The sequence below is a fragment of the Oxyura jamaicensis genome, chromosome 4 (genome assembly GCF_011077185.1).
Source record: "Oxyura jamaicensis isolate SHBP4307 breed ruddy duck chromosome 4, BPBGC_Ojam_1.0, whole genome shotgun sequence".
Classification (NCBI taxonomy): domain Eukaryota; kingdom Metazoa; phylum Chordata; class Aves; order Anseriformes; family Anatidae; genus Oxyura; species Oxyura jamaicensis.
In genome coordinates, this window is record NC_048896.1 from 66,485,251 (window position 1) to 66,509,009 (window position 23,759).

Genomic DNA, 23,759 nt, shown 5'->3' on the forward strand with positions numbered 1-23,759 from the left:
CCCCACACTGTCCCCTGCCTGCCACTGCCTCGTCTCAGCCTGCCTCACCCCCCCCGTGGGGTGGCTGCTGGGCTGCCTGGCTCGCAGGGCAGGGATGCCCTGAAAGCTCCCGGGTCCTCCCTGTTACGTAAAGCTGTCGCAGCTACCTGCTAGGCCTACTGGTTGCCCTGCAACCTTCCAAACCCCAAGGAGTATCTATTAGACTGCTTCCTGGAACAGCGCTCCTATTCACATCTGCCGCTGGGGCTCCGTCAAACGGCCAGCAGAAGTCAATAAAATGCAGCTCATCATGGGATTTGCCATAACAATGGGACACAAACAGACTTAGTCTTACGTACAGAAATGATGTCAAACAAATTAGCTTTGCTCGGGTTAGTCAGATGCTCTTGCAAAGCACGGCCCTATCTTCTTGTGTCTCAACCCTGGCTGTGCTATTTCTCAGCAGGAGCTACCAGGAGGCATCTTTGTGCTGCAGTCCTGCACAGAGAAGACAGAGGAAGAGTTCCTGGATTTTTCTTCACCTGCCACAGCAAAAATGACAACAGAACACCACTATAAAATAATTCAAAGTAGCAAAGAGCAGAGCATATGTCATAAAGTGACAGTGAAAAGCTGTACCACTCCCAACCCCTGGTCACATCGTGGCTCCTTGCCTTGGGAAGCTGAAGGCAGAAGAATTTGCAAAAAGCAGCAGCTACTCCAGAAACACTGCTCCCAGGAGGTCTGCAGCCCTTGCACACAGCACGTGGGGTGCACTCAGCACCGGGCTCCTGGACGCGCTGTGCCTGTCTAGCCTTCCCACAGCAGCCTCAGCCTGGCTCCCCATCCTCAGTCTCTCCTTGGCCAATGGCAAAGCCACCACACGGTATTTTGGGTCAGTCATGACCAGGAAACAGAGCCACATTTGAATTTCTGGTACTCAAAGAACCACCAGCTGTACTTCTGCCTGTTAAAGGACAAAGTACTGTTTAAATAAGAGTGTCAAAATGGAACTGCTATCAGGCAACTTGTTTGCAAACCTGCACCAGATAAACTCAACATGAAGATTTCATTAAAAACTTGTGTTTAAGCAAGTCACTGTTAGATACAGAACCCAAATGTGGCATCTGGATACCTCTAACTTCTGAGTTGGAAAACCTGATTGCCAAAATGGGGAAAAAAATTAGATGGACATCTCCCAAAAGGTGGCTTGCAAGACATGCCTCAAGTCCCACGTTCAGCTCATCCTGAACTGTTACAGAAGACAAGCATTTAAAACCGTGTTTACCCTAGCTTGTGAATTTCTCATATTTTTAAGATTAAAATTTTAATTTGTCCAACTCCATCAAACTAACAACCAATTGGACTAGCTATACAACAGCCTCAGTGTGGTTATGTGAACTGCTGCTTCTACAGGGATGTAACAGCAGGACACAGACCATAACCCATCTTTAAGAATGAGCTATATGGAAAAATCCCATGACCGGGAGCATTATCTTTGTATTTTTCTGTGCCACTTAGTGCCTACATGGTTACTTTCTCTTCTGTGTGAACATTTATCAAATTGAAGCCCCAGCAAGGAAGAAAAAAAAGATGTAGACTTGAGACCATGAAAACATGATCATAGGTGCTACAGATTTCTATCCTTTATTAACAAGATGTGTACTGAACAGCTGCCCTGCCTCAGGGGGTCTCTTTCAGGGTCTCTTGCCAGGCCTCATACCTCTGCTCTTTCTTAATAAAGGCAAAATATTGGGCTGCAAATGGGAGAAAAAGCCATTACCTAGGTTGTGTAAGAGCAGGCCAAAGGCCCAGGGTCTACACACCCATCTTGTTTTCTGGGACTTAGATCAAGTGACTTGGCTTCCCTATGCCTCTGTTTCCTCTCATCTCATGGGTTCTCCTCCAGAGGAGGCACTCACCTCTTCTTGCTGCATTACCCAACTTCACCTCTCACTTAGGGGCCCGCCTGCCTGCATGGGTGCTAGGCACAGGAACTGAGTCCAAGCCTGCTCTCAATCCAGAAGTTCCAGCTTTGAACTCCAGCAGCCAAGAGTGAGGGTGCTCTTTCCACATGTGCAACAACTAGCAAAAGGGACTTGTACTCTGAACAAGACCACAATTAACATTTTCCTCTTCTGCACAAACCAGCGGCAGCAGCTATGCTGCGACACCACCTTCAGCTCGCTGAGAGCTGCTTCTTGGAGCCTGCTCTTGCTCACACTCACTTCAGCGAGAGTAGGAGCAGCCCAGAGCCTAGTCATAGTACAAGATTTTATTGCTGTCATGATAATTAATGACTACTTATACTGAGCTTTTAATGAGTAGCTGCACTTTTTAGTTTGTTTGTTAACTGGGTCGTAAAGGCATCCCGAGTGATTTCCTGGATTTATAGTACAATAGGGACCTCTACAGGTACTTCCCTCTTCAGAGCCAGGCAAAGGACGTGACGTGCACGAGCAGCCACACGTCACTGCAGATGCCATCAGAGCTCTACAAACGCAGTGACCAAAGCACTGAGCTGTGCAGACAGCACTTTCAGTCTCTCAGTCGTCAGGCTAATTTGCTCACTCATGCCTTTGAGCCACCCAACACCTTGAAATGTAAACAATAACCAGTACATTCCCCCCTCCTAGTTTGTCATGTTCACTTTCCTAAAGGCTGCCCTGAAATTGTTCTGTTCCTGGCCAGGAGCTCCTGAAATGAGCAGGACTTCCATAAACCCTACACACAATGGGTTGGAGCTAACTGAATACAACCTTCTGATGATTTACTTGCACACGTGAATTGCTTTTTTTTCCCCCTCCCAAATACTGGCTTGTTGTCATACTTCTCAAACAAAAACCTTGTCCTCATGTCATACACCACCCAGAGCTCAAATGAATATTCAAGAAGAAACTCTCGTTCTTGCCTTCAAACTTTCATCTTACCTAGAATTCCCTTCTTTTCCCTCTCTTAAAACTACTAGTGCATTATCCATCTATGTGATAACCATTTCTTAAGAGCACTAAAAGGAACAAAAACATGGTCTATCGGCTACAGCACTACAAGAGGCTCCCAGGAGTCTGGATTTGCTGCCCCGATGCCTCTCACTCACGTGAATTTAGTCCCTCCTCGTCTCAGTTGTCCACAGCACATCATCCCCAAAGCACTGATCTGCTTCACGTGGATGCTGTGAAGTCAAATCCATTAAGGACTGCAAGCATCAGAGGTCATTGGAACTTTTCTTAAATATTAAATGCATTATTTTTCCAAATTGGCCTTCCCTTTGAGGGATGCTTTTCCAACCACAGCGTATTACATGGACCAGAAATGAAATAAAACAGAACTAGTGTTAAGAACTAAAATTTAGGACGTTATGCTCTGTTTGTTTTTGCCTAAAATAGAGAACTGCTAGCAAGTAACCCATTTCCCCTCTAGTTCCTAGGACATAACCTACTATTTATGGCTCACATGACACCCAAGGTAGCCTTTTGCCAGCCACATGAATGCAAATCTTTTTTCTTTTACTACACACTAGAAGAAGCTGTCTTTCCACAGTACGTGAGAAGGATCAGACACACTGCTGTGTTATCATCCAAACCCTACTCTCAGTTATCAATAAGAGAAAACCTTCTCTGAGGGAAAACTCTCCTACCTGCCTGACTGCCACCACATCTCTCAGACCTCCTCCGGGAGCCTCTGGCACTGCCTGCCATTGCTGACTGGCTATCGGATGAGTTGGGCCAGTGGCCTGGCTGCTCGCGTGCCCCCTGCTCAGGTTGCTGATGCACTCGTGTGTGATCTTGGGCACTGCTGGGAAACAACAGCACACCTCATCAGGAAGGTGGGACAGTTTTCAGTGCCCAAAGGGACACTTCGTGCACTGACTGTCAGCCAACAATATGCTTCCTTCCAAGATTAAAAGTAGTGTTTTGCCAGGACACTCATCTTTTCCACAGGCTTGCATCCCATCATTTTAAATGGACCTTACTGCCATCGGGTGCACTGCAGGCTTCCCCGGTATTTCAGAAGGAAACGGGTGTCAGACTCTGGGGAGGCGCTCAAGTCCCAGCCAAGCATTAGTGACAAAGCGCACCCAGATGTTGAGAGCAGATTGCTGTGAAGCAGGGAGAGGGTTTGGTGGCTTATGGACAGCTAGGCTCAAGTGATGCACTGCAAGGCATCATGGTGTGTTTCCAGCAGCCAGGATCACATGCAAAGCAATGCTCTGTCCTTTGCAAAGGCAGGTCTCAGTCTTTAGCATCTCTCTCTCCTCTCTGCTGAGCTGGTGCCCCCCTTAAGCCTGATGCAGGGGTGCCCAGAAGCCACGCAAACACAGGGTCTCCTCCCAAAATGGCAGCGTTTTTGGCACGTGCAGCTAATAGGAAAGAGAAGCTTACAGCTCTGTTAATTATGCCATTACCGAAAGAGTCTGAGCCTGATAAATGAGACAGGAAAGACGATCCCGATCCTCTGACGGGCCAGTTCTGCAGGAAATTCAGCACTGTAAGCAGCAACAGACAATACTAGCCCAGTAGCACCTGTCACTTATCAAGGCAGGGCTCAGCACAGCTGACTCCACGAAGCAATCTGAGGCAGCACAGACTTCCTCGGCAGGGTCACTGCATCAAACAGCTGAGTGATTCATTCCTGCAGTGATGCCTCAAACACAGCTTGGGCCTGATGAAATCCCTTAGAACTGCAATGACAAGGCTCTTCTCCCACACAGGCTACAGCCCGTAAACACTGTGCAGGCTGACAGAGAGAACAGTCATCTGTGTTGGTGCCACCAAGCTGGGATGTTTGAGAAGCTGGCAGCCTGCTCCCACATCGTGCTTTGGCACAAAGGACGTAGAGCACCCAAGTGGTGAGGAACCCACGTCTGGAAGCCTCAATATCAACGGGAAAAATAAAAGAGAAAAATAAAGCAAAGAGCTCCTTTCTCTTCCTTCTTCCATCTGTCTTTCCATTTTACTCTCCCTGCACTTAGACTTTATTTTGCATGCCATGGACTCATCTGGTATTTCACTCTTGAGCTTTTCTTCCATTAGCCCAGAACCCCTGCAAACTTTCACAGGCAGCCCTCACAGAGCTGCCTTGGTCCTGAAAGCAAACTAGAAAAAGTTCCTGCCAAACTGGTGCAAATAACCTTCCTTTCCAGCTGGCATCCATGTTTTAGCTAAACATAAAAAAAAATCAGTGTGCATTTCTCTAGGTACAGAGTATCTCTGTAATGAATAAATACTTTTCAAGAAGCACTTTGATGTCCTGCAGTGCACCCATTTGGCCACCAGATAGTGAAGAACATCAGTGAGTGGATTCACAAATGGTTAAAACACACATACACACACAAATCCATCTCTCTGTTGACAGCTCTTTAGGACAAAGGAAATTCCAGTTGTTCAAACTCCTGCTTTGAAAACTCCTCAAGCTGCTGCATATACGCACTAAAAAGTTGTGTTACTGTGAATGGCTGCTCCATGATAGACTTCTTGATGCAAAAAGATTGTTTCTCTACAAGCGAACGCAACACTTGCAATGTGTGAGTGGGAAGAGACACTGGAAAATACTAATTTTCACGACAAATGCTTTGCAGCTTTTCCTCTTTTGGGCCTGTCCAGCAATTACAATTTTCTCAGAGATACAAGGAAGATCTTTGACTTGTGTTTTCCTGATGACATGCAGTTTTTAACAGGTACTTCAGTTCAGCCTCTGTACAGTGTGTGTGCACGTGAGGGGTGAGGAGTGTTTCTTGCATGCCCACGTGCATTTGCACAGGTACTAACATCTGATTGCTCTCTCACTACATACATGTGACACAGAAAATATTCGGGCAACAACTGAAAGCTGAATTCAAAATCATGTCCAATCAGGATGATGGTGCTGTTTTTTTTTTTTTTTTTTTTTCTATTTTTGCCTTTTTTTTTTTTTTTTTTTTTGAAATCAAGAGCTGAGATGACTCAGTTACTGACCAGCATCCCCCAGGTGAGAAGCCCACTGAACTTCTGAACACTCAAGTGCTCATCGTGCATTTACTTCCTCAAAATCCAGCCTTCCGTACACACTTCAGTGTTACCATTGTAGTCTCACAAATACATAGCTTATTATTATTATTATTTAAACAAAAAACAAATGACATCCATCCTTTGGTAAAAATGAACTTGCATAACAGAGAAATGGAACCTCTCAGCAATGCACAGCAATTTAGGAGCCTGCATTATTCCACAAAAATCCCAAAGATTGTTGAGGTACCTAACTGCCTTTTCCTTGTAGATGACTAAGCACAGGAGATTTGTCTACAATGTGCAACAGCTGAAATGAAAAATCTCTGGGAGCCAGTCTCATCAGCATTGGCAAATCCTCCAAATGTCAGTGAGAAGTCACAGTTAGTGCCACCATCCTTACAACCAACTTAGTCCCTTCTCCTTGAACAAAATCCTCTGGCCTTCGCATTTCTTTGTAGAAAAGATGAAAAAAACAATCACGTGGTAATAATCTATCTGGCCAGAATGAAAAAAAATCCCTGTGGCCATTTCTTTCTTATCTGAGTGGTCACACTGTGCACAGGATGTGCACAAGGAGTAAAATGAACATGCTTCCTTGGCAAAGCTATGCTAAGTTGCATAACAAAATTCCAGATACTGTAGCAGCTGGAGTCTTGCTCTGAAATCACCGTGCAGCAAGGCAATATTTTGCCTTAAGTTTCAGCAATGTGATGAGCTGCTATATGGTGTTTGGGAAGACTTATGTTCTTTGTCATGAGCACGCTCCATAATCCATTTCGAGAAAGATGTTGAATTCCTTCTGTCGTCGAAAATGTTAAGAACTTGCTGTGTCCAAAGGTGTCATAATCTAATTTTCCAGAAATTGCATACCTGTTATTCCAGATTTTACTAAGTCTCTGAGAACAATGCATTTTCTTCAGTCCAAAGCACTTGATGATTTTGTCCCATACGGCAATAGAAGCTGAATCTAGATGGCTTCTCATCAGCACACGACGTTCAGAATACAATTCCATTGTGAAACAGGTTGTTTCAGGGAAGGAGAAAAAGAAAAAAAAACAGGAAAGACCAGAGCAGAACACTCTACTAGGGCTTGAAATGACCGAAAACTAGATAAAAGGACTCAGTCTTCCCCTGGACAAATACGAACCGCAGGAGAGCACTGAGAAGGCTGCAAGTATCCCTTGCTGTTCTGACCTGCTCATCTAGCAGCCTTTACTAGAAATATTAAGTCTTTCTTCAAAAGTGAATGGAGCCCATCAGTTCTGCAGCAGTTCCGTTTACACACTCGCTCCGTCACTCCCTTCATTTCACCTCATCAGCGAGGCTGGGGTACCTGCTAGATGGCGTGGGGTGGCCCTCCAAACAGAACCGCCTCTTGCTTACAGGCAGATTGCTAAGTGTCCCAGTGCCACATCTTCACAATGCTGTCTCTCCTGTGCAGACTTTGTAGGGCGATTTCAATTTCCTGCATCTAAAATGGAAAACATTGTGTCATTTCAATCAGACACATGTAAAACCCCTGTAGTCTGAACAGAACTAGACCTAATTGCTTGATTCATTTAAATAGCCCCAACTAAACCCACTTTTAGCAAAGCTGCACCATTTTATACAACTGGCAAATCAGAAAGCAGAAATATTGAGCGTCAACTCCTTTAAGATCACACAACAAATGCAAGAACATGCTCCCAATGCCCTTGTAAAAACTCTGCACAGCTTTCCCCCCCACTGTAATTCAGTTTAACAGAATGAGAAAGTTATACGTCTCCCGTACCTCTTTCTTATGTAGCAGTAGATGATGGCAAGTATCCCACTTGTCAGTATCCCTACACCAATTCCCACAGCAATGTAGCGTTCGTAAGAATTATGTGCATAGGAATTTAGTGTTAAATGTTCACACCTTTCTCCATTATAACCTGCAAGGCACCTACAAATTAAATATACACCGTGTAAAAATTACTCAGAATATCTTAGACTTTGTACTTCAGAAACACGTTAGTTTTAAGTAGTTTTAAACAATTTAGAACAAGACTAAACTAGGATGGACTGAATCTGGGACTCAGTCAGAACCTCTTCAACAAGACTACCAGTTATCCCAGTCTATCTAGGGTACGTAAGCAGCTGCACAGTAATGGAGTTGGAGCTGACATCCTAAAATATCTTGTCCCCTTTGTTGTGCCTACTGTGAACATTCTTTAACTCTAGCGCTAGTTCTGATCTGAAATGCCACTGAGGCTGTGGATCTAGAGAGTTGTTAATTCTCCTTCTTTCTTCCTTAGTATTATAACAGCACAGCTTTATTGCCTTGTCATCAGTCCTGAGCCAGCATAGCATCCAAGACTGCACCAAGCTTTAAGCCTGCAGATACTTCGATGCCATTTGAAAGTTGTGCTCTGCTGAAAATTGGTTACATTACAACAATAAAGCACAGCAGAAAAAGAAACAAGGCTAATTCTATAAGAAGAGTACTTATAAACTGTGTTATTTACTTGCATATGGGTTTCCTCAGTTCACTGTGGAAAGCGCAGAGTCCATTAATGCAATAGCTGTGGTGTTCTTCCAGACAGGTCTGCATAAGCTTCAAGAGCCTCGGCTGCTCTGTGTACTCCACTGTCAAAGGGGAAAAAGCCACGTTATATTTGGAAAAAAAATATAAATTGAATAGTTCAAAAATATTTTTGCAACTCAAGAGGAACAGGCAGCTCCTGCAGAAAGACACCTAATACACAAATTCACTGGGATAGGTCTCTTGACAAACACCGCTAATCAGAACAAGCTTCTAACATATACCAGCTTGACTTTGGAAAAAGAACAAACTGCAAATAAATTACTTCCTCTTGAGGAGTGTGTAGAAAAATGATGATGGAATATTCGCTCAGGGGGCTACGGATACAATGAGAGCACTGAATTGTTCTTAGTATGCTTCCCAGTCTGAATTCAAATGATGAGTTCTTTTTTCCTTTTCCTCCAAACACAAGACAAATTACTGCACTCCTGTCTGTCAGTGCTGCAGCTACAATTAAGCGAGGAATGGTGGGATTGCTCCCTCGATTAGTTCTCCATGGTCTCCTGTTAGCAGAGTGTCCAGTTATGGTTTAAAGCAACCCACATTCCCCAGACAGCCTTCCCATGCAAAAAGCAAGCGAGGCCCACAACTATTCAGTTTTTAAACTTGATCAAAACCATCTACATCCAGGTCAGTATGCTTGCTGCTGCTTTGAAAGCACAGAAAATGACCACCTTGTATCTGCAACATGAACGGGAACAAAAGAACATTCAAATCTGTTCTTTGGGGTCTTAGACCGGTGTTATCTACTGATAGAGCAGAGCCCGAGCCCAGGAGCGATGCACCCCTCTGTGTGGAAGGAGCGGAGATGCCAGCATCAAGCTGTCACAAGAAAACGGCCATAGCAAACAGAAAGAAGGTTCAAAGCGAGTATCAGTTTGAACTGGTCTCTCGGCCCGATTTACAGCAATCTCTGGTGGGGTGGGATGTCCAGTGTGTTACTGTTTGAGGGGACAGGTCTAAGATGACTGAAGATTATTTCCTCACTGAGGCTACATCAACACCAGCTTTCCATTAGGACCACAAGAAACAACATCAGGTGGGAAGGTGACAAGGTGACCAGGTCTGCTCAGTGACTAACCAACGGCACAGCAAGCAGAAAGCCTCCTTTCTGACTAAGTGCTGAATCAAAGTTTAGAAAGATTATACTGATGAAACAATTATCAGATTCAGGACTAACATCACCAATTCCCCCCATTTTCTGAGACAAGTTCAGTCTGAGTCATTTCATAGCAGGTTGTACTCAGATTGAACAACACTGCTTTGAAAATAGTGCCCCCTAACATCTTACAGAGAAATCAGACTTCCAGCTTACGGAGAGGTTTCTAGAGAACAAGGAATAATTCAAGTCTTCTTGAAAAAGAGCAGAGGGATTTCTTCTTTCTCAGGCAAAGCTACAGAGGACAAGAAAAAGCATGTCTTCATTTAAAACATAATTGTTTGGGCTGACAAAACAGCACATTTCCTAGTCTTGTAAAAAATAAAACAAAGACTCACAAGTGCCTCTTGATGATTTGTGGAGAAAGAAGTCCTGAAGCTAGAAACGCAAGGCTAGAAGCTGTATACCAGACGCACATTTTTGGCCTAGTAATCCAGTGACAGACAATACACATGCACGGAGGGAGATGCCCAAGCTCAGGCCCCGTCTGTACAGCACACTGCAGCCCAGCAGAGAGAGCCTGAAACAACTCCCAGGTCAGACCTGCACGCAGCAACACTTGGTGGTGAGCTTTATGCTACCACTGCTTGGTTGCCAAAGCATCCCTCCCGATTTACACCACCTTTGCCGAGAGATGGCAGCCTTCCATCCAGCGACTTCTGGAAGAAAGCTTGCTTAGTGCACACAGGCACTTCCCCTGCGTACCAAAGTTAGCATTGTCATTAGAAACTAAGGTCAGCCTTGAACAGAAGCCTGCCTGGAAAGCGCTCAAGACAAACACCTCATAACACAGGCCACAAACGAGCAAGCCTGCCCTACCTCACTTCAGAAGCGAGAGCTTTGTCCAGTGTGGGTTGCAAGATCCCATCTGAAGTGTACTCATGCAAATCCCCAGTGCTAATTATTCTGATGTTGCAAAAGTACAAATGATTACCTTTACAAGAATGATGAGTCTTGAAAACAAAAAGAAAGATTTTCTAACCCATCCCAGAGCATTATGCTAATTCATATCATATTACCCACCTAGATACTAAACAAGCTGTTGAACAAACACATCCATGTGCCCTTTCAAGTCACGTGAGGAAAGAAAAGCATGCTGCGTAAGCACCCGACAGCTGCCTACAACTGAGTCATTCCAACAGATACACTTGGCAAGATCCGACATGAAATCAAAAACTACAGGAACCTGGAAGCCCGGGCATGCCAAAACTGACAGACCGGCTACCAAAAGAGTGAGCCACTGAGACCACGACAGCTCAGCCTTAAGGTATGGTGTGCCAGGGAGGAACGGGAGCGTCAGGAAGGGGAGGGAAGGGGTCAGCCCCAGGTTCGGGACCTCCCTTGAAGTCACACAGAGGAAGTGGCTTGTGGCAATGAAGGGGTCTCGTTTTTCCCCCGTAAAACCAAGCCCATCCCAAATTCTGGCTGCAAATTTCACTACAAAGGTTTCATTTTGGTTGAAAGAGCATCTTAAGTTGTTCATCCCTGCTTTGCAAGCTCTCCACATGTTTTTTTTCCCCGACTGATTACAGAGCCTAATGTTTCCTAGTGCCAGCACTGTTTACACTGGCCTGCCTGAGGTATAACAACAGGAAACTGGACGTGGTCTTGTAGATGGGATGGAGTTGTTGTTCCTTGAGCAGAAGTTAGTCGTTCTCCACAAGCTGCACTTCAGTCCTCAGAGGACTTGCAGTCCCACAGAAAACTGCTGTTTCCTCCAGTGATTCTCACCTGGGAATTCAATTTCTCTGGTGACTCTTCAAGCATTTCTTTCTAATCTTCTTGCCAGAAATTATATTTTCTGATTTATCAAGGGCTGCGTATAAGGTATGCCTACATATACCTTTAACTACCTGTGCAAACGTGTGCTTGAAGGGTTATCCATTTGTGCTATTACCAAGGGAAACATGCTCTCAGCTAACAGCATGGGTACCTAGTTGATTTGCACAACTGCAACTAGCATGGAACAATTGCACTCCTGGTTGTGTTCCTGTAAACACAACTCGTATTTATTAAAATATGACCCATAATTCCTGCTGCTTAGAAATAATACAGGGTACGTATCGAGTCCCAACAAATATGTCTACTTCATTATAGTCCTGTTTGCTCTGTATGCAACTCTGGAAGAACCATGTCAGACACAGCCACTAGGCCAGACCACAAGCGCTGGGCTGATAAATCAAACTACTGCAGTCAAAAATCAACACCAGCTTGACTGTTACAAGTATGTAGATATGTGTGCAAGTGCGTATACATATATATTATATATATGTATACACATACACACAAAAATAATACAGTCCAACACATACAGCACGTGTACGAACGTGCTTGTGTCTCTAAAACTGTACCACGTTGACAAAACAGACACAAAAAGAGAACAGCAGTTTGACTTGTTATGAGAAAAATAAAAAGCTTATGGATCTACTAAAAAAAGCTTGCAAGACATCCCAAGATGACTTACAATTAGCAGAAAATGATTTGTATGCATGTTTATGTTCTTTTAAAAGTACAAAGACATTAATAAGTATCACAGTTAAAATCCTTCCCTCCTTTACTGACCTGCCAAAACCTCAGTTCCAGATCGCACAGGTCTCCAAAAGTAATGACATCACTAGCACCTGAAGTAACATCAAGAATGCAGCTTGAAGGATAAACACAGCACTCTGGTCTCAGATGTTGGCAAGTAAATAGCTTGAGTTCACATTTCAGTCAGAAAAGAAAGACAAGAGAGTGCTAGCACTCTGAAAAGGGCTGGGGAAGCTGTGATAGCCGAAAGCAAAACTGCAACAAACTACTGAGTAACCGTAATGAGAGGCATCACTTTAAGTTATGTTTGCTGCATTCTCACTTCAGTGCATAAAGACTCAGACTGAAAACATCTAGAAACCATGCACTAGTTAAAACATAAATGACCAGTAAAAGTGTAGATAATCCATCCCAATTAGCCTTAAAAAACCTTCCTCAAATTATAAAAAGGTTTGGATAAGTGATTCTTGAGCTGGTCAGCAATGAGCCTACCACAGCTGAGCTATAGCCATTATTTCAGAGAGGATTTTAAGGCTCCATGAATAAAGTAGCTCATCCCACATGTACAATATATTCAAAACCCAACTGCATCTAACTGACAGGAGCATTACGGCAGCTATGAGCATAAAACAAAATAAAATCTATTCAGTGGCAGATTAATAGAGACAAACAGAATGAAACACAAATACCTTCAGTGTTGTTTTTTGTCCAGTTATTCCACAGTTCTGTGCTGAGGGATGAAACAGTAACAGCTGATTCTTCACTCAGTGCCCCCATTGCTGTGTAATGCAAATAGATGCTTACTGTAACAGAAAAACTCAGCGTATCTATTCAAGGTTCATTTCATTCAGAAAGCATTTACCCACTTATTACAAATTCTGATGCAATGCAGAAAAGTAATAACAGCTCATGTAAAATGTTCCTGCCTCAAACCTCCTTTTGTCACAGAATAATTATTATGATTGTGGGAAAAACAAACAAACAAACAAACAAACAATCATTTGCAGAAATCCAAAATCCATCTCCATTCGATTATCTATACAACTTAGGACAAGGCTACCTGCAATATATTAGAGACGATATTACACCTACTTAACAAAGTAGCCTCTTTTACAAGTCTAAATTATTATTTATCTGTTAAAAACTTTGTTGAGGTTCATATTAACTAAAATAATGCTGTTTCCCAACGTCTTTGCATGTTTTCCACTCCTACTGCTTATTTCAGATAGAGTGAGCTCTTGCTCCAGAAAGCCCAATGTACTATGACATAGAAAAGCCCCCTCCAAACCTACCTTTCAGCAAAATATAAATTAGCATTCCAAATGCCATTGCAAGCAGCTGCTTTAGCACCTTTTCAATTCTTCTTTCCAGGTAGCTCGTTTGCTCTGCTTATCTGTGCTCCCGTGTGTTTTCTCTTGCACTTATATGCCATGAAGCGTCATCTGCTGTTCTCGCCAATCAAAAAAAGGTGCATCTGGCAACAACCTCAGCCCCCGGGGCAACCACACATTTATTTAGGAAACTACTATTATCTAGCAATGGGATCAGGTTTTCTTTTGAAACCCTAGTTTCCTATTACCTGTGGGCATTATTGTGCATGCAAAGATGCAGTTTTCAAGAGACCTGGTATGTGCCAGAGCAGATCAATGAAATATAGCAAAAACAGAAGTAAGCAAAACAAACAAAAAAAGCTGTATTGTGAACAATGTGCTCTTTCTTTCCCTTAGCAATGCAAGTCTTGTGTTAACTCTAGGCAGATGGTCAACATTCAGCTTGCTGCCATGGATTTCAGGAAGCGGGGTCCAGCCCCTGCTTTGCCCCGGTCCCTTCCGTGCCCCAGTTCCCTGCTAGCCCGACGAGGAACTGCGAGTGCAGCTAGTGCAAGGAGTAGGAAGCGATCGAACACAAAGATAACGGCTGATGCTCTCCAGCAGTGACTGCCAGCAAGAGGCCTTTGATCACAGGCTATGGAGAGCTGCCCTGCGCACAGGCCTCTGAAGCAAGGCAGGGCACCAGCCCCATCGGAGTCTGTGGTTGTGCAGGGTGGCAGGTGGGAGCCGGCAGAGCAGAGAAAACAAAGGAGAGAGAAAATACTGGCTGAAAGAAGAGGCTGTACTAGGCCATGCCATCATTCCTGCTGCCTCTATCCAGCCACGACAGCGCATTGCTCCCCTTTCAAGGAAGTGGGTAGCATAATGAGAGCAATCATGGTTTTTACATCAAGTATTTGTAGGTCTTTAAGACATACCTGGCATACACAGTTCTTGTACTAAGCCACTCTCCACAGCCCTAAATACTCTCCTTTGTCGCAGGCAACTTGGAACAAGTAGGACTGGTCCCTCCAAAGGGTTCTTAGGCAGCCAGACGCACTAGAGGAGATCATCAGAAAGGCCCAGTTCAATAACATAAAATCACTTCAACATCCCAAAAATTCTTGACTCTCACCCCAAGAAAACTGCTAACTTCACCCCAACTTGCAGTTTCTCAACTGTGAGCTCTGAGCAACAAAAAACTTACCACAATTGATTTAAAAAACAAAAACCACACAAAACCTTCTGATAGATGCCCTAATAACTCCGGTTAGCTCAAGTTCTCCCTCTACGCCACGCTCTCCTCAGTGATCTATGGGATTAAATCTAACCACTTCATAAGTTCAGGGAAAAACACAAGCTAGTTATGCACATTTTAATTATGCGTTCTCCTGCTCATGGACTGCATTCCAGGAGGCTTTTCTCTTCCTTCGGTATCCTGAATTGCCACATGCCTACACACTGATCTAGTGCAGCTTGTGCACTCCCCAGATGGACGGGAGTGTGTGTGCCTTCCTGGATAACCTTTGCTATCAGTCCCAAGCAGGGGTAAGTCTCATGAGCCTTCCTTTCAACACACATCTACACAATGGGAACTTAATCCAGCTTGAATCCGAGAGGCGGCTTCATCATTAGGCAACAGGGCTGGGCGCGGTAGGCCTGCGAGAAGGGTTCAGCAGACGAGGCCGTGTGGCTGTCCGCCATGGGGTGTTCGTGCTTGGACCAGACCTGACTGGGTCCTGGCACACGAGCGTGCTTTTCAGGCTGGAAACAGGCCATTCCCTCTGCATGTCACAGCGGAGAGTGCTCTCACAGATGTGTCTGGCCGCTCCCAGAATGGCACGCCGCTGCGCGAAACCTCCGTCTTGCTGGCTTTTGTGCAACGCTAACTCACCCATGAGAGGTGAAAAGAGAAAAAGCTGAAGATGCACAATAAACTGCTTGCAGTATATGAAAGAGGCAGACTCATTTGAGTGACATAAGCAAAATGCCTCAGGTTGTTCTTCTGCCAAAAATGTGGAGTCCATTTTCAGTTAAAGCAAAGAAAACGAATGTCAATTCAGGAAAGCAATGTGAACAAACAAAATAATGACTGAACAAGCAAAATGATAACAACGTTCTACTCTTAACACGCTGAAAAAGAGAAAACAACAGAAACTGTATTAACATTTGCCACGGAAAGATCTGCAGAACTTAACAAGTTTTATTCCACCTCATCCCATGATGGGTTGACCAAATGCTTAAACAGACAAGCGTCTGCACTATTGCTTCCATAAGCTTACTAATGCATCTGTGAAGCTATTTTACAAAAACTAAATTAAGCAGAACTCTCAGAAAGACAATCAGAAGAACAAGTAGCACAGAAACAATGATCCATTTCCTTCTTTTTATTATAGCAAGCATTTTTTTTAAATAAACAGAAGCAGTATTGAGTCACACTTCTTTTTCTTCCCCATTCAAGTAATCTTGAGTCTTCTGGCATACACCAAAGGCTCATGACTAAAATACAGTTTGCCCAAATGAGATAAATTTATGAAGACAACAGCCCAAACTGATTCCCACTGACTTCAGTGGGAACTGGGGCCAGCCCTTCACGTCAATAGTGCATACACTCAGTAAACCTGGCATCTTCACAGTAATGGCACCTGAAATTTTATATTGCATGAGACTCTTCTGGATCTGTCTTTGGAACTAAAAGTTTAAGGTACAGAAACATATCGCTAATTATCCCTTTTCCCACTTATTTTCACAGTCTCTGTTTCCTTTTAAAGCAAGCATCTTATTATCCCACCCAGTTCTCTCTAAGCAGCAAAATGTTGTAAACAAGTAAAGGGCTCAGCCTTCCATCATGAACTAAAATCCTACATGCTGTTTCAGAAAACAAGAGAACAAGTAAATTATTTCAAATTCCAATACAAATATTTCCATCATGGATAAACTTTTGCTTCTCTCTTTCTCTCCCCCCCCCCCCATGTCATACAAATATTAAAAGTAGCTTTAACAACATTCTATCCACATGAAGTCCAATCCAACGAAGTCACCTATTCAAACTTTTTATTATTATTATTATTATTTTTTTTTGTAGGTACTATGTGTGAAAACATAGTCAAACAAATCCAGACATGGCAAAAAAACAATTCTGGCCTCAATTCTAGGTGTCTATTCATGCAGTCCTCTTGAATACATTTAAGAGGAGAGTTTAGCCAATGTTTAAGTACACAACTGTTTTAAAATGCATTCTGAGCATTTGCATTAATTGCCAACATTACTGCCTGACAGGTGAAACAAATTCCAGTCTTTCATTCCTTTCAGATTTAAGATTGATGCTATCTAAATGTTTACCAAAAAATATAATATTCAAGACTTCAAATTACACCCAGAGTGCTCCATGACATCAGAACCCAACCTAAAAGATACCTAGCAAGCTGAAATCTAGTTTTTGTATATTTTAAACAAGATTGAGCGTCTCAAGTATTTAAATAAACTCGACAATAGCACCCCATCTCAAAATAAACGGGCATATTTGTAAATCAAGCTTTGTTCTTCATTTTCACACGCACAGTTGACCACCACCAATGCATAAGCAAAGGTCGCATTCTCCAATTCAGTTTTGCTCACAAATTAGAGGGAGGTAACACAAAGTATCTTAACATTTTGTAAACCATCACCTGCAATATAGTTTACATGAAAAAATAAATACAATGTAGAAATAAATATCTTTGTAGTAAAAAATAAAGGTTTTGTATGTCAATAAATAGAACAACTTGGATTCTTCTTCCAAGACAGCCTGCTTGCTCTAGTAAATGAGCTTTTTAGCAACTATGAGGGTGTTCTTCAGAAGCATTGCAACAGTCATAGGTCCCACCCCTCCTGGCACTGGAGTGATAAAGCCAGCTTTCTTCTTTACTTCTAAGAGAAAACAGAGAAAAAGAAAAGAAAAGGTATTGACTAAGAATGTGTCCAAAAACATTTTTCTCCTTCATTTGTCCACATATGCCTAACTGGTATCAAGCATGAAGGCCCATAACTCGGACAGGACTGGAGAACATGGGAAAAGTTAAGGCAGAAGTCTAGTTACAACCATGGTAGTCTCAGGATACAGTCAGGACCAGAGCTGTGAGGTAGTGCTCTTGATTTGAATATTACTATCCAGGGGCTATTTTCAGGACATAGCTTCACAATCTGCTTAAGCCAATCTACCTGCAGAAAGCTGCCATTTCCTCAAGGAAGGAAACTCCCACCAACCTGTCCTGGCAAGTGGCACTTTTCCACTTCTTGACCTGGATGACCAGCTGGCCCCACAATACCTTGGTGCTACCAAGACAGGACTGCTCCGGGAAGGCAGCTCTGCACCTGCCAGCCCTGATGCCACCTTCAATAGGCCAAGGATCTCCTTCTGAAGCCAAAATGTTAGATGTTAACGGCCCAAAGCGAACCTGTTCCTGAGGAGCTGCCAGAAGAGCAGGACGCCACCAAAACTGACAGCAAAGCAGTTGTCAGACAAAACAGACAGCAAAGCAACAGTTGTCACTTCTTTAGCCTCTTTCCCTCACTCCAGTTTGCAGCTTCTCAGAAAGACGTGGTACCACCATAAAAAAGAGCTTAAGAAAAATGTAGCGGGAGAGTACAGTTTCCTGGCTGATTTGTTTTTTTTGCTTCCTAAGATGGATAAAGAACAATAAATACAACTGTGCTTGAGGAAAAACAGATTGTAGTGGCAAAATTCCCACTGCAATGGCAGCCGTAAATACCCAGCTCCCCCAGAGAAGTTTTATTTAAAGTTTTATTTATTTACTTGTTTTTAAAAAGCACCACCAACAAACAGTGTTACTAGGGTGCCTATATTGAAGTTGAGGCACTGATTTTATTTAAGTCTCAAAGAAAAAAATGATTTAGCTCCATCCACATAACATGTCAGACTAGCCAAAGTTAGCATATATCTCAAGTGCTCGTGCTAAGAGCACCTCTTGTATGCCTGTATTTTTTTTAAAGCATTTAAGGTAATACCCATCAAGTTCAACTCTTTGCATGAGGAATTAATGTCACGTAGCAAAAAGTCCTGACGTATATACAGTGCAAGATATAATCAACTGAAATTTCAGGTTACTTGTAAAGGAATTCTATGCATCTGGCTGGGAATTCATTGCAGGACAAACTCTAATGAGCAGTTATTTGCTAATAATGGTTAGTCCAAATGGCATAATACTGAGTACTAGGGAGTTTTCTTCCAAGCGCCATTGTGAACCCTCTCCTTTGCTTAGAAACAATTTCCTGGAAACTCACATTGACGCTGCAGTCACCACATGTCTGAAATGAAGTGGGAAAAGAAGCTGCAAGCTTGCCACATAGATGCAGTCTGTGGGGAATGTGACAATTTGAAAAGCATCATTTTTGGCGGGGTGCGCGCACATACACAGAAAACACCAAGCAAGAGCAACCCTGAAGCTACAGCCAGTTCAGGTTGGAGATGCGGAGACATTTCTTCTCAGAAAGAGTGGTCAGGCATTGGAATGGGCCGCCCAAGGAGGTAGTGGCATCACTGTCCCTGTGGGTGTTTAAGGAGAGGTTGGACGTGGTGCTTAGGGACATGAATTAGTGGGTGACACTGGTGGTAGGGGGATGGTTGGACCAGGTGATCTTGGAGGTCTTCTCCAACCTTACTGATTCTATGATATCCACTGACCCCACTATGGAGCAGAACCTCTACCTAACCCTGAGAAGCAATCAATGGATGGAAAATTTGGCAGCTTGATGTTGGAACAAGCAGCATATCTTGCCTCTGCTTTTTGAAGTGTATTCCTCTTCAAAGTACGTGGTGCTTCATTGTTCTGAATAACAAGCTCTTAGAAAAACTACCAGAAAAGAATTTGAAAAACTGGATATTATATTCTCAAGCAGAACATATATTAAGACTTTCAGGGAGGTTAAATGGAATGAAAACCACCATCTGAACTCCTGTCCTGGTTTCAGTTAGGACAGTTATTTTCCCTCCTAGTAGCTGGTAGGGTGCTATGTTTTGGATTAGGATGAGAAGAGTGCTGATAACTTGCTGATGTTTTAATTGCTGCAGAGCAGTGCTTACACCAAGCCAAGGACTTTTCAGCTTCTCGCTCTGTCCTGCCAGCGGGCAGGCTGGGGGTGCAGCAAGAGCTGGGAGGGGACAGACCCAGGACAGCTGACCCAAACTGGCCAAAGGGGTATTCCACACCATCTGACGTCATGCTAAACAATATATAGGGGTGGCTAGCCGGGGTGGGGGGGCCGACTGCTTGGGGTTGGGCTGGGCATCGGTCAGCGGGTTGTGAGCAATTGCATTGTGCATCACTTGTTTGTACATATTATTATTATTATCATTATTATTTTCTATCTTAATAAACTGTCTTTATCTCAACTCACAGGCTTCACTTTCCCGTTTCTCTCCCCCATCCCAGAGAGGGAGGGGGGAGGGTGAGCGAACGGCTGTGTGGTGTTTAGCTGCCAGCCGGGTTAAACCACAACAACTCCTCAACGCAGGGCCCTAACAACTGGGTTCAAAGAAGTTAACGGCAAGTATCTCACTGAACTGAAGAGCAGAAGATTAAGCCTCGCTGAGGAGAGTTGCTAATTACAGCTGAGAAGGTTTTAATTGCTCTGCTGATTGGTACCACCAGATATACTATTAAAAATTTGGAAAGCTAAACAAATTGCAATGTGTTTTTTTTTTTTAATGTAAGTTGTAAGAAATAAATTAAATCTCCTATGACAGTTATTCTTAGTATTTTCAAACACAAATAATTTGTCTTATTAGTTATACTATTTTGAACTACCTACTGTTTGAGATGGGTGTTTATGGTTAACATAGTTACTGCAAATTCCCAAGTCAATGTCATAATTATTGAAATGTACCCACATCTGAAGTGAATACCGTAACAATTAACATACAAAATGTTTTAGATATTTTAAATTGAAATAAGCCTATTTCCATGGCAATGTTACACGTTTCTCTTTGCGGTGTTATTCAGAATACTCCTATCTTACTTACAAAGAGGTGCAGGCCAGAGCTCAACCATGCCTTACCAAAAGAAAGCCTTCTGATGAACATCATGGACAACATCCATCGCCTCTAGTGCTAGTAACTGTACTCAGGAGTAAACACAGAGTATAGTGTTTTCACAAGTTGCTGGGAAATTTCTCTACCATACTCTATCATTATTGAAATAGCTGTGGGTCAGCCTAGCTGAAGCCTTATTTTATATCAGCTAGAATACAACCACCTGGATATCTTATTCACAAAAGCTAAGCCAGATTTTTAAGTGAACAGGTGTCTAAGTTACGGAACTAACATTTGATGAACCTCCACCTATACAAGTTAACATCCATCTGGTGAATGCAATTCTCCAAGATGAATGCTGGTGATCAAAGGGGGGAAAACAACCTGGCCCTTAAAAACATAGATTTTCCTTTCCTTGCAAAGTGTAGCTGGCCAAACGGTCCTAAAACAGCACTTTGGTGTGACCGACCTCATGTCAGCACATCAGGTCCTGCACTGTTGGTTCCTTCAGAAGGTCTTGTTTCTGCTTCTCAGCAACAGTAACACTTTGTCCCTAGCTTTAACTTGGCTTTCTGGAGATGCCTGCAGTTCTCCAAGGCATTTCTCCGTCCATTTTGAAAATGTCAGTATACAAATTAAGTGCCTATGGGGGAGGAGCTGCTATTTTGCAGCTTCTTTAGAATCTGAAAATCTTCCTTTGATTCTTCAGAAGAAATGAAATGTAGATTATTTCCTTGAAAAACAGGATCCACTGCTTTGGAAACAGCCCTTCATTCCTACGTCCCTTTAAAGCTAAGAACATCAGACACCTAATAGGGTTAATCACACAAACCAAAGGCAAGTCTCAACCTGAATGCAATTCTGGGTCTTGTGCATCTGCATTAAGTGATGCAGAATAATTCCTGCCTAAGCATTGTTTCCACACAGCTTTATTAGTCCCTGTAAAGCTTCTCTGGGATCACTGCATCCATGCAGCACTGCACAAGTGTAAATCACGTGCCCAGCACTGACACTAGATACCCCATGCTCTGCTCTTCACACATTTTGGGATTATTCACTGTGCACTGTGGAATACCGTTCAGCTAACACCCCCCCCCCCCCATTTCTCACAATTCCTTCTTTTTGATATTATCCGCTAATGATCTCCAGCAGAAAATTATGCAGCACGGCTACTTTAAAATTCAGCTAATTAGCAGAGACAGGTGGATGGAATATTGCAATAGCCCTGGGATAATAAGCAGTGGCAGCAGAAATTCGAGATGCTAATGATTACTTCCGTAGACCCCTGCATGACACATAGGCTCCTCTGGGAGGGAGCACCCAAACTCTTCTATCCAAAAGCTTACTGCCAGCAGTCAGTGACTGCTCTGTCTGGCCTTCTGGCAGTCACAACCCAGTGCTAACATTCCCATCGAGCAAAATGTTCTGCCCATGACCCTCCTTAGAAGCATCCACCCATTGCAGCTAGTAGCCTACACAACTATGAAAATAGCCAACGTGCCACTATTTTGAAATGGAAGGAATGAAGATTTCAGAATTTGCAAAATAACATGGTTTCTTGCATTAGCAAAGCGTAACAACAGGCAATGCTACCCCTGATTTTTGCCAAGGAACAACATGGTGACAGGATTACAAGGACTGGACTTGTAGTACTGGGACTTGTATTACTTGCAGAAAGAATGTCAATTCTTCAAAATGAACTGGAAGAAAAAAGCAGTAATGAAAGCAGCTGGAACATCCACATTCTATTTTCATGACCGCTGTTTGGATAAGCGGCATAGAGAGATATGTTGGAAAGGATTCAACAGCCTGCGAAGAAGCATACAGCCTGGAAGGTAGCACAGTGAACGCAGAGCGGCAGCAAACAACCATCGGAAGTAACTGCTGTCACAAAGCCTGGGCATCCGCATCCCACAAACCCTAGCTGAGACAACTGCAGAGCCCCCATTTCCACCAAGGAATCAGCTTCCAATGTAAATCTTTTCTCTACCTGAACAAATCTCGGAAACTTGTCAACTCGCCGGATGTCTCGGTAGCAGTTAGTCCTGTAGCTCATCAGGACAGGATCCATTTCCCTGGTTTTTATTAAACTGATGTGCTTGCTCCATCTGGTAGTGCTACAGGAGCCTGGTACATTCTCCTCCTTAACAATATTCAACACATCCCTTCCCTCATTTTCCTACAGTCACTGTGTCTGATCATCCCTCCATGAAAGGGGATTTATAATACGTGCCCACCACTGCTCACTGTACTGATGGTTTGTCAGGGTACTCTTCTCTGCTGTTCAGTACCAGGAACCTCTCCATGCTCCTGCTTGGGCACCTCTCGTCCAAAATCTGTTATACTGTCTAGGCATTAGAGAACAATTCTCATTCATAACCCCCTCCACTGATATTCAAAGTATATCACTTAGAAAACTTTCTTAAATAAAAAGTTGTCTTCATAGGCACACAATAAAGACTCAAAAACTGAGTATTAGCACCTGCTTGTCAAAAATATGGGAAGAATCACACAGAAATGTAGTCAGCAAAAGCTGTTTTGCTCTTTAAGGAAACTACACTACCTTTCTATACACTTCAGTCTCACAGGCCCGTTCCAGTTCATTTTCAGATACTATTAGTGATCTCAATTTTTGACACGTTTTGCCCAACACCACAAAGACCTGCGTACCACCTTCTAAGGACTGGGAAAAGCTGCAGTGGCAATTTATGCACCAAAGCTCTTTCCTGGTTCTATTACAAACCTCCATGGCCATGTCACCAGGAGCAGCTGCTACCAGGAGCACCTGTGGGTGATGGCAGCGAACTGAGGGAAGCCTTGCAGCTGCTTTTTGGGGCCCAGCTCAGGAAGCAGCTCTGAATGCTGTGCTTTTTGAAAATAGCCACTATCGCCTGGAAGGTCTGCTACCAGCACTGGACAGGTAGCAGGGCAGGGAGGTAAGCAGCTCTTTGAGGCTCCTCTGTAACAAAGGTTAGCTCCTACATTGGTGTGCTGCCACCCTGCTCTACCAGTCACACCTGGAAACGGTGCTCCACCCAGAAGAGCTGTTTCAGTTAAATGCTCTGTGTAAGCTGCTGGTTTATTTCTTGTTCCTGGTCCTCACTGCCCTCCTCTCCCTTCAGCTTTAATGCTGTGGCAACAAAAGCCCTATAAAACAGGGCCAGCTACACCCACACGAGCATTATCCTGTTCACAGAAACAT

The 23,759-nt window shown here is 43.5% G+C and overlaps 1 protein-coding gene across 4 annotated transcripts in view; it reads right to left on the bottom strand.

The window, feature by feature from the left end:
• Positions 1 to 5,974: 5,974 nt before the first annotated feature.
• Positions 5,975 to 23,759, bottom strand: part of MTHFD2L (methylenetetrahydrofolate dehydrogenase (NADP+ dependent) 2 like) — a 47,487-nt gene continuing 29,702 nt past the window's right edge. For 2 of the 4 annotated variants that reach the window (XM_035324010.1, XM_035324009.1), the window contains one exon: positions 15,900 to 17,436. In XM_035324010.1, the coding sequence (XP_035179901.1) occupies positions 17,324 to 17,436 (113 nt within the window). In that variant the 3' untranslated portion in view covers positions 15,900 to 17,323. Of the gene's footprint in view, positions 7,438 to 7,737; positions 7,891 to 8,452; positions 8,574 to 15,899; positions 17,437 to 23,759 lie in introns of those variants that run through there. The other 2 variants (XM_035324007.1, XM_035324008.1) reach the window with 2 other exon arrangements.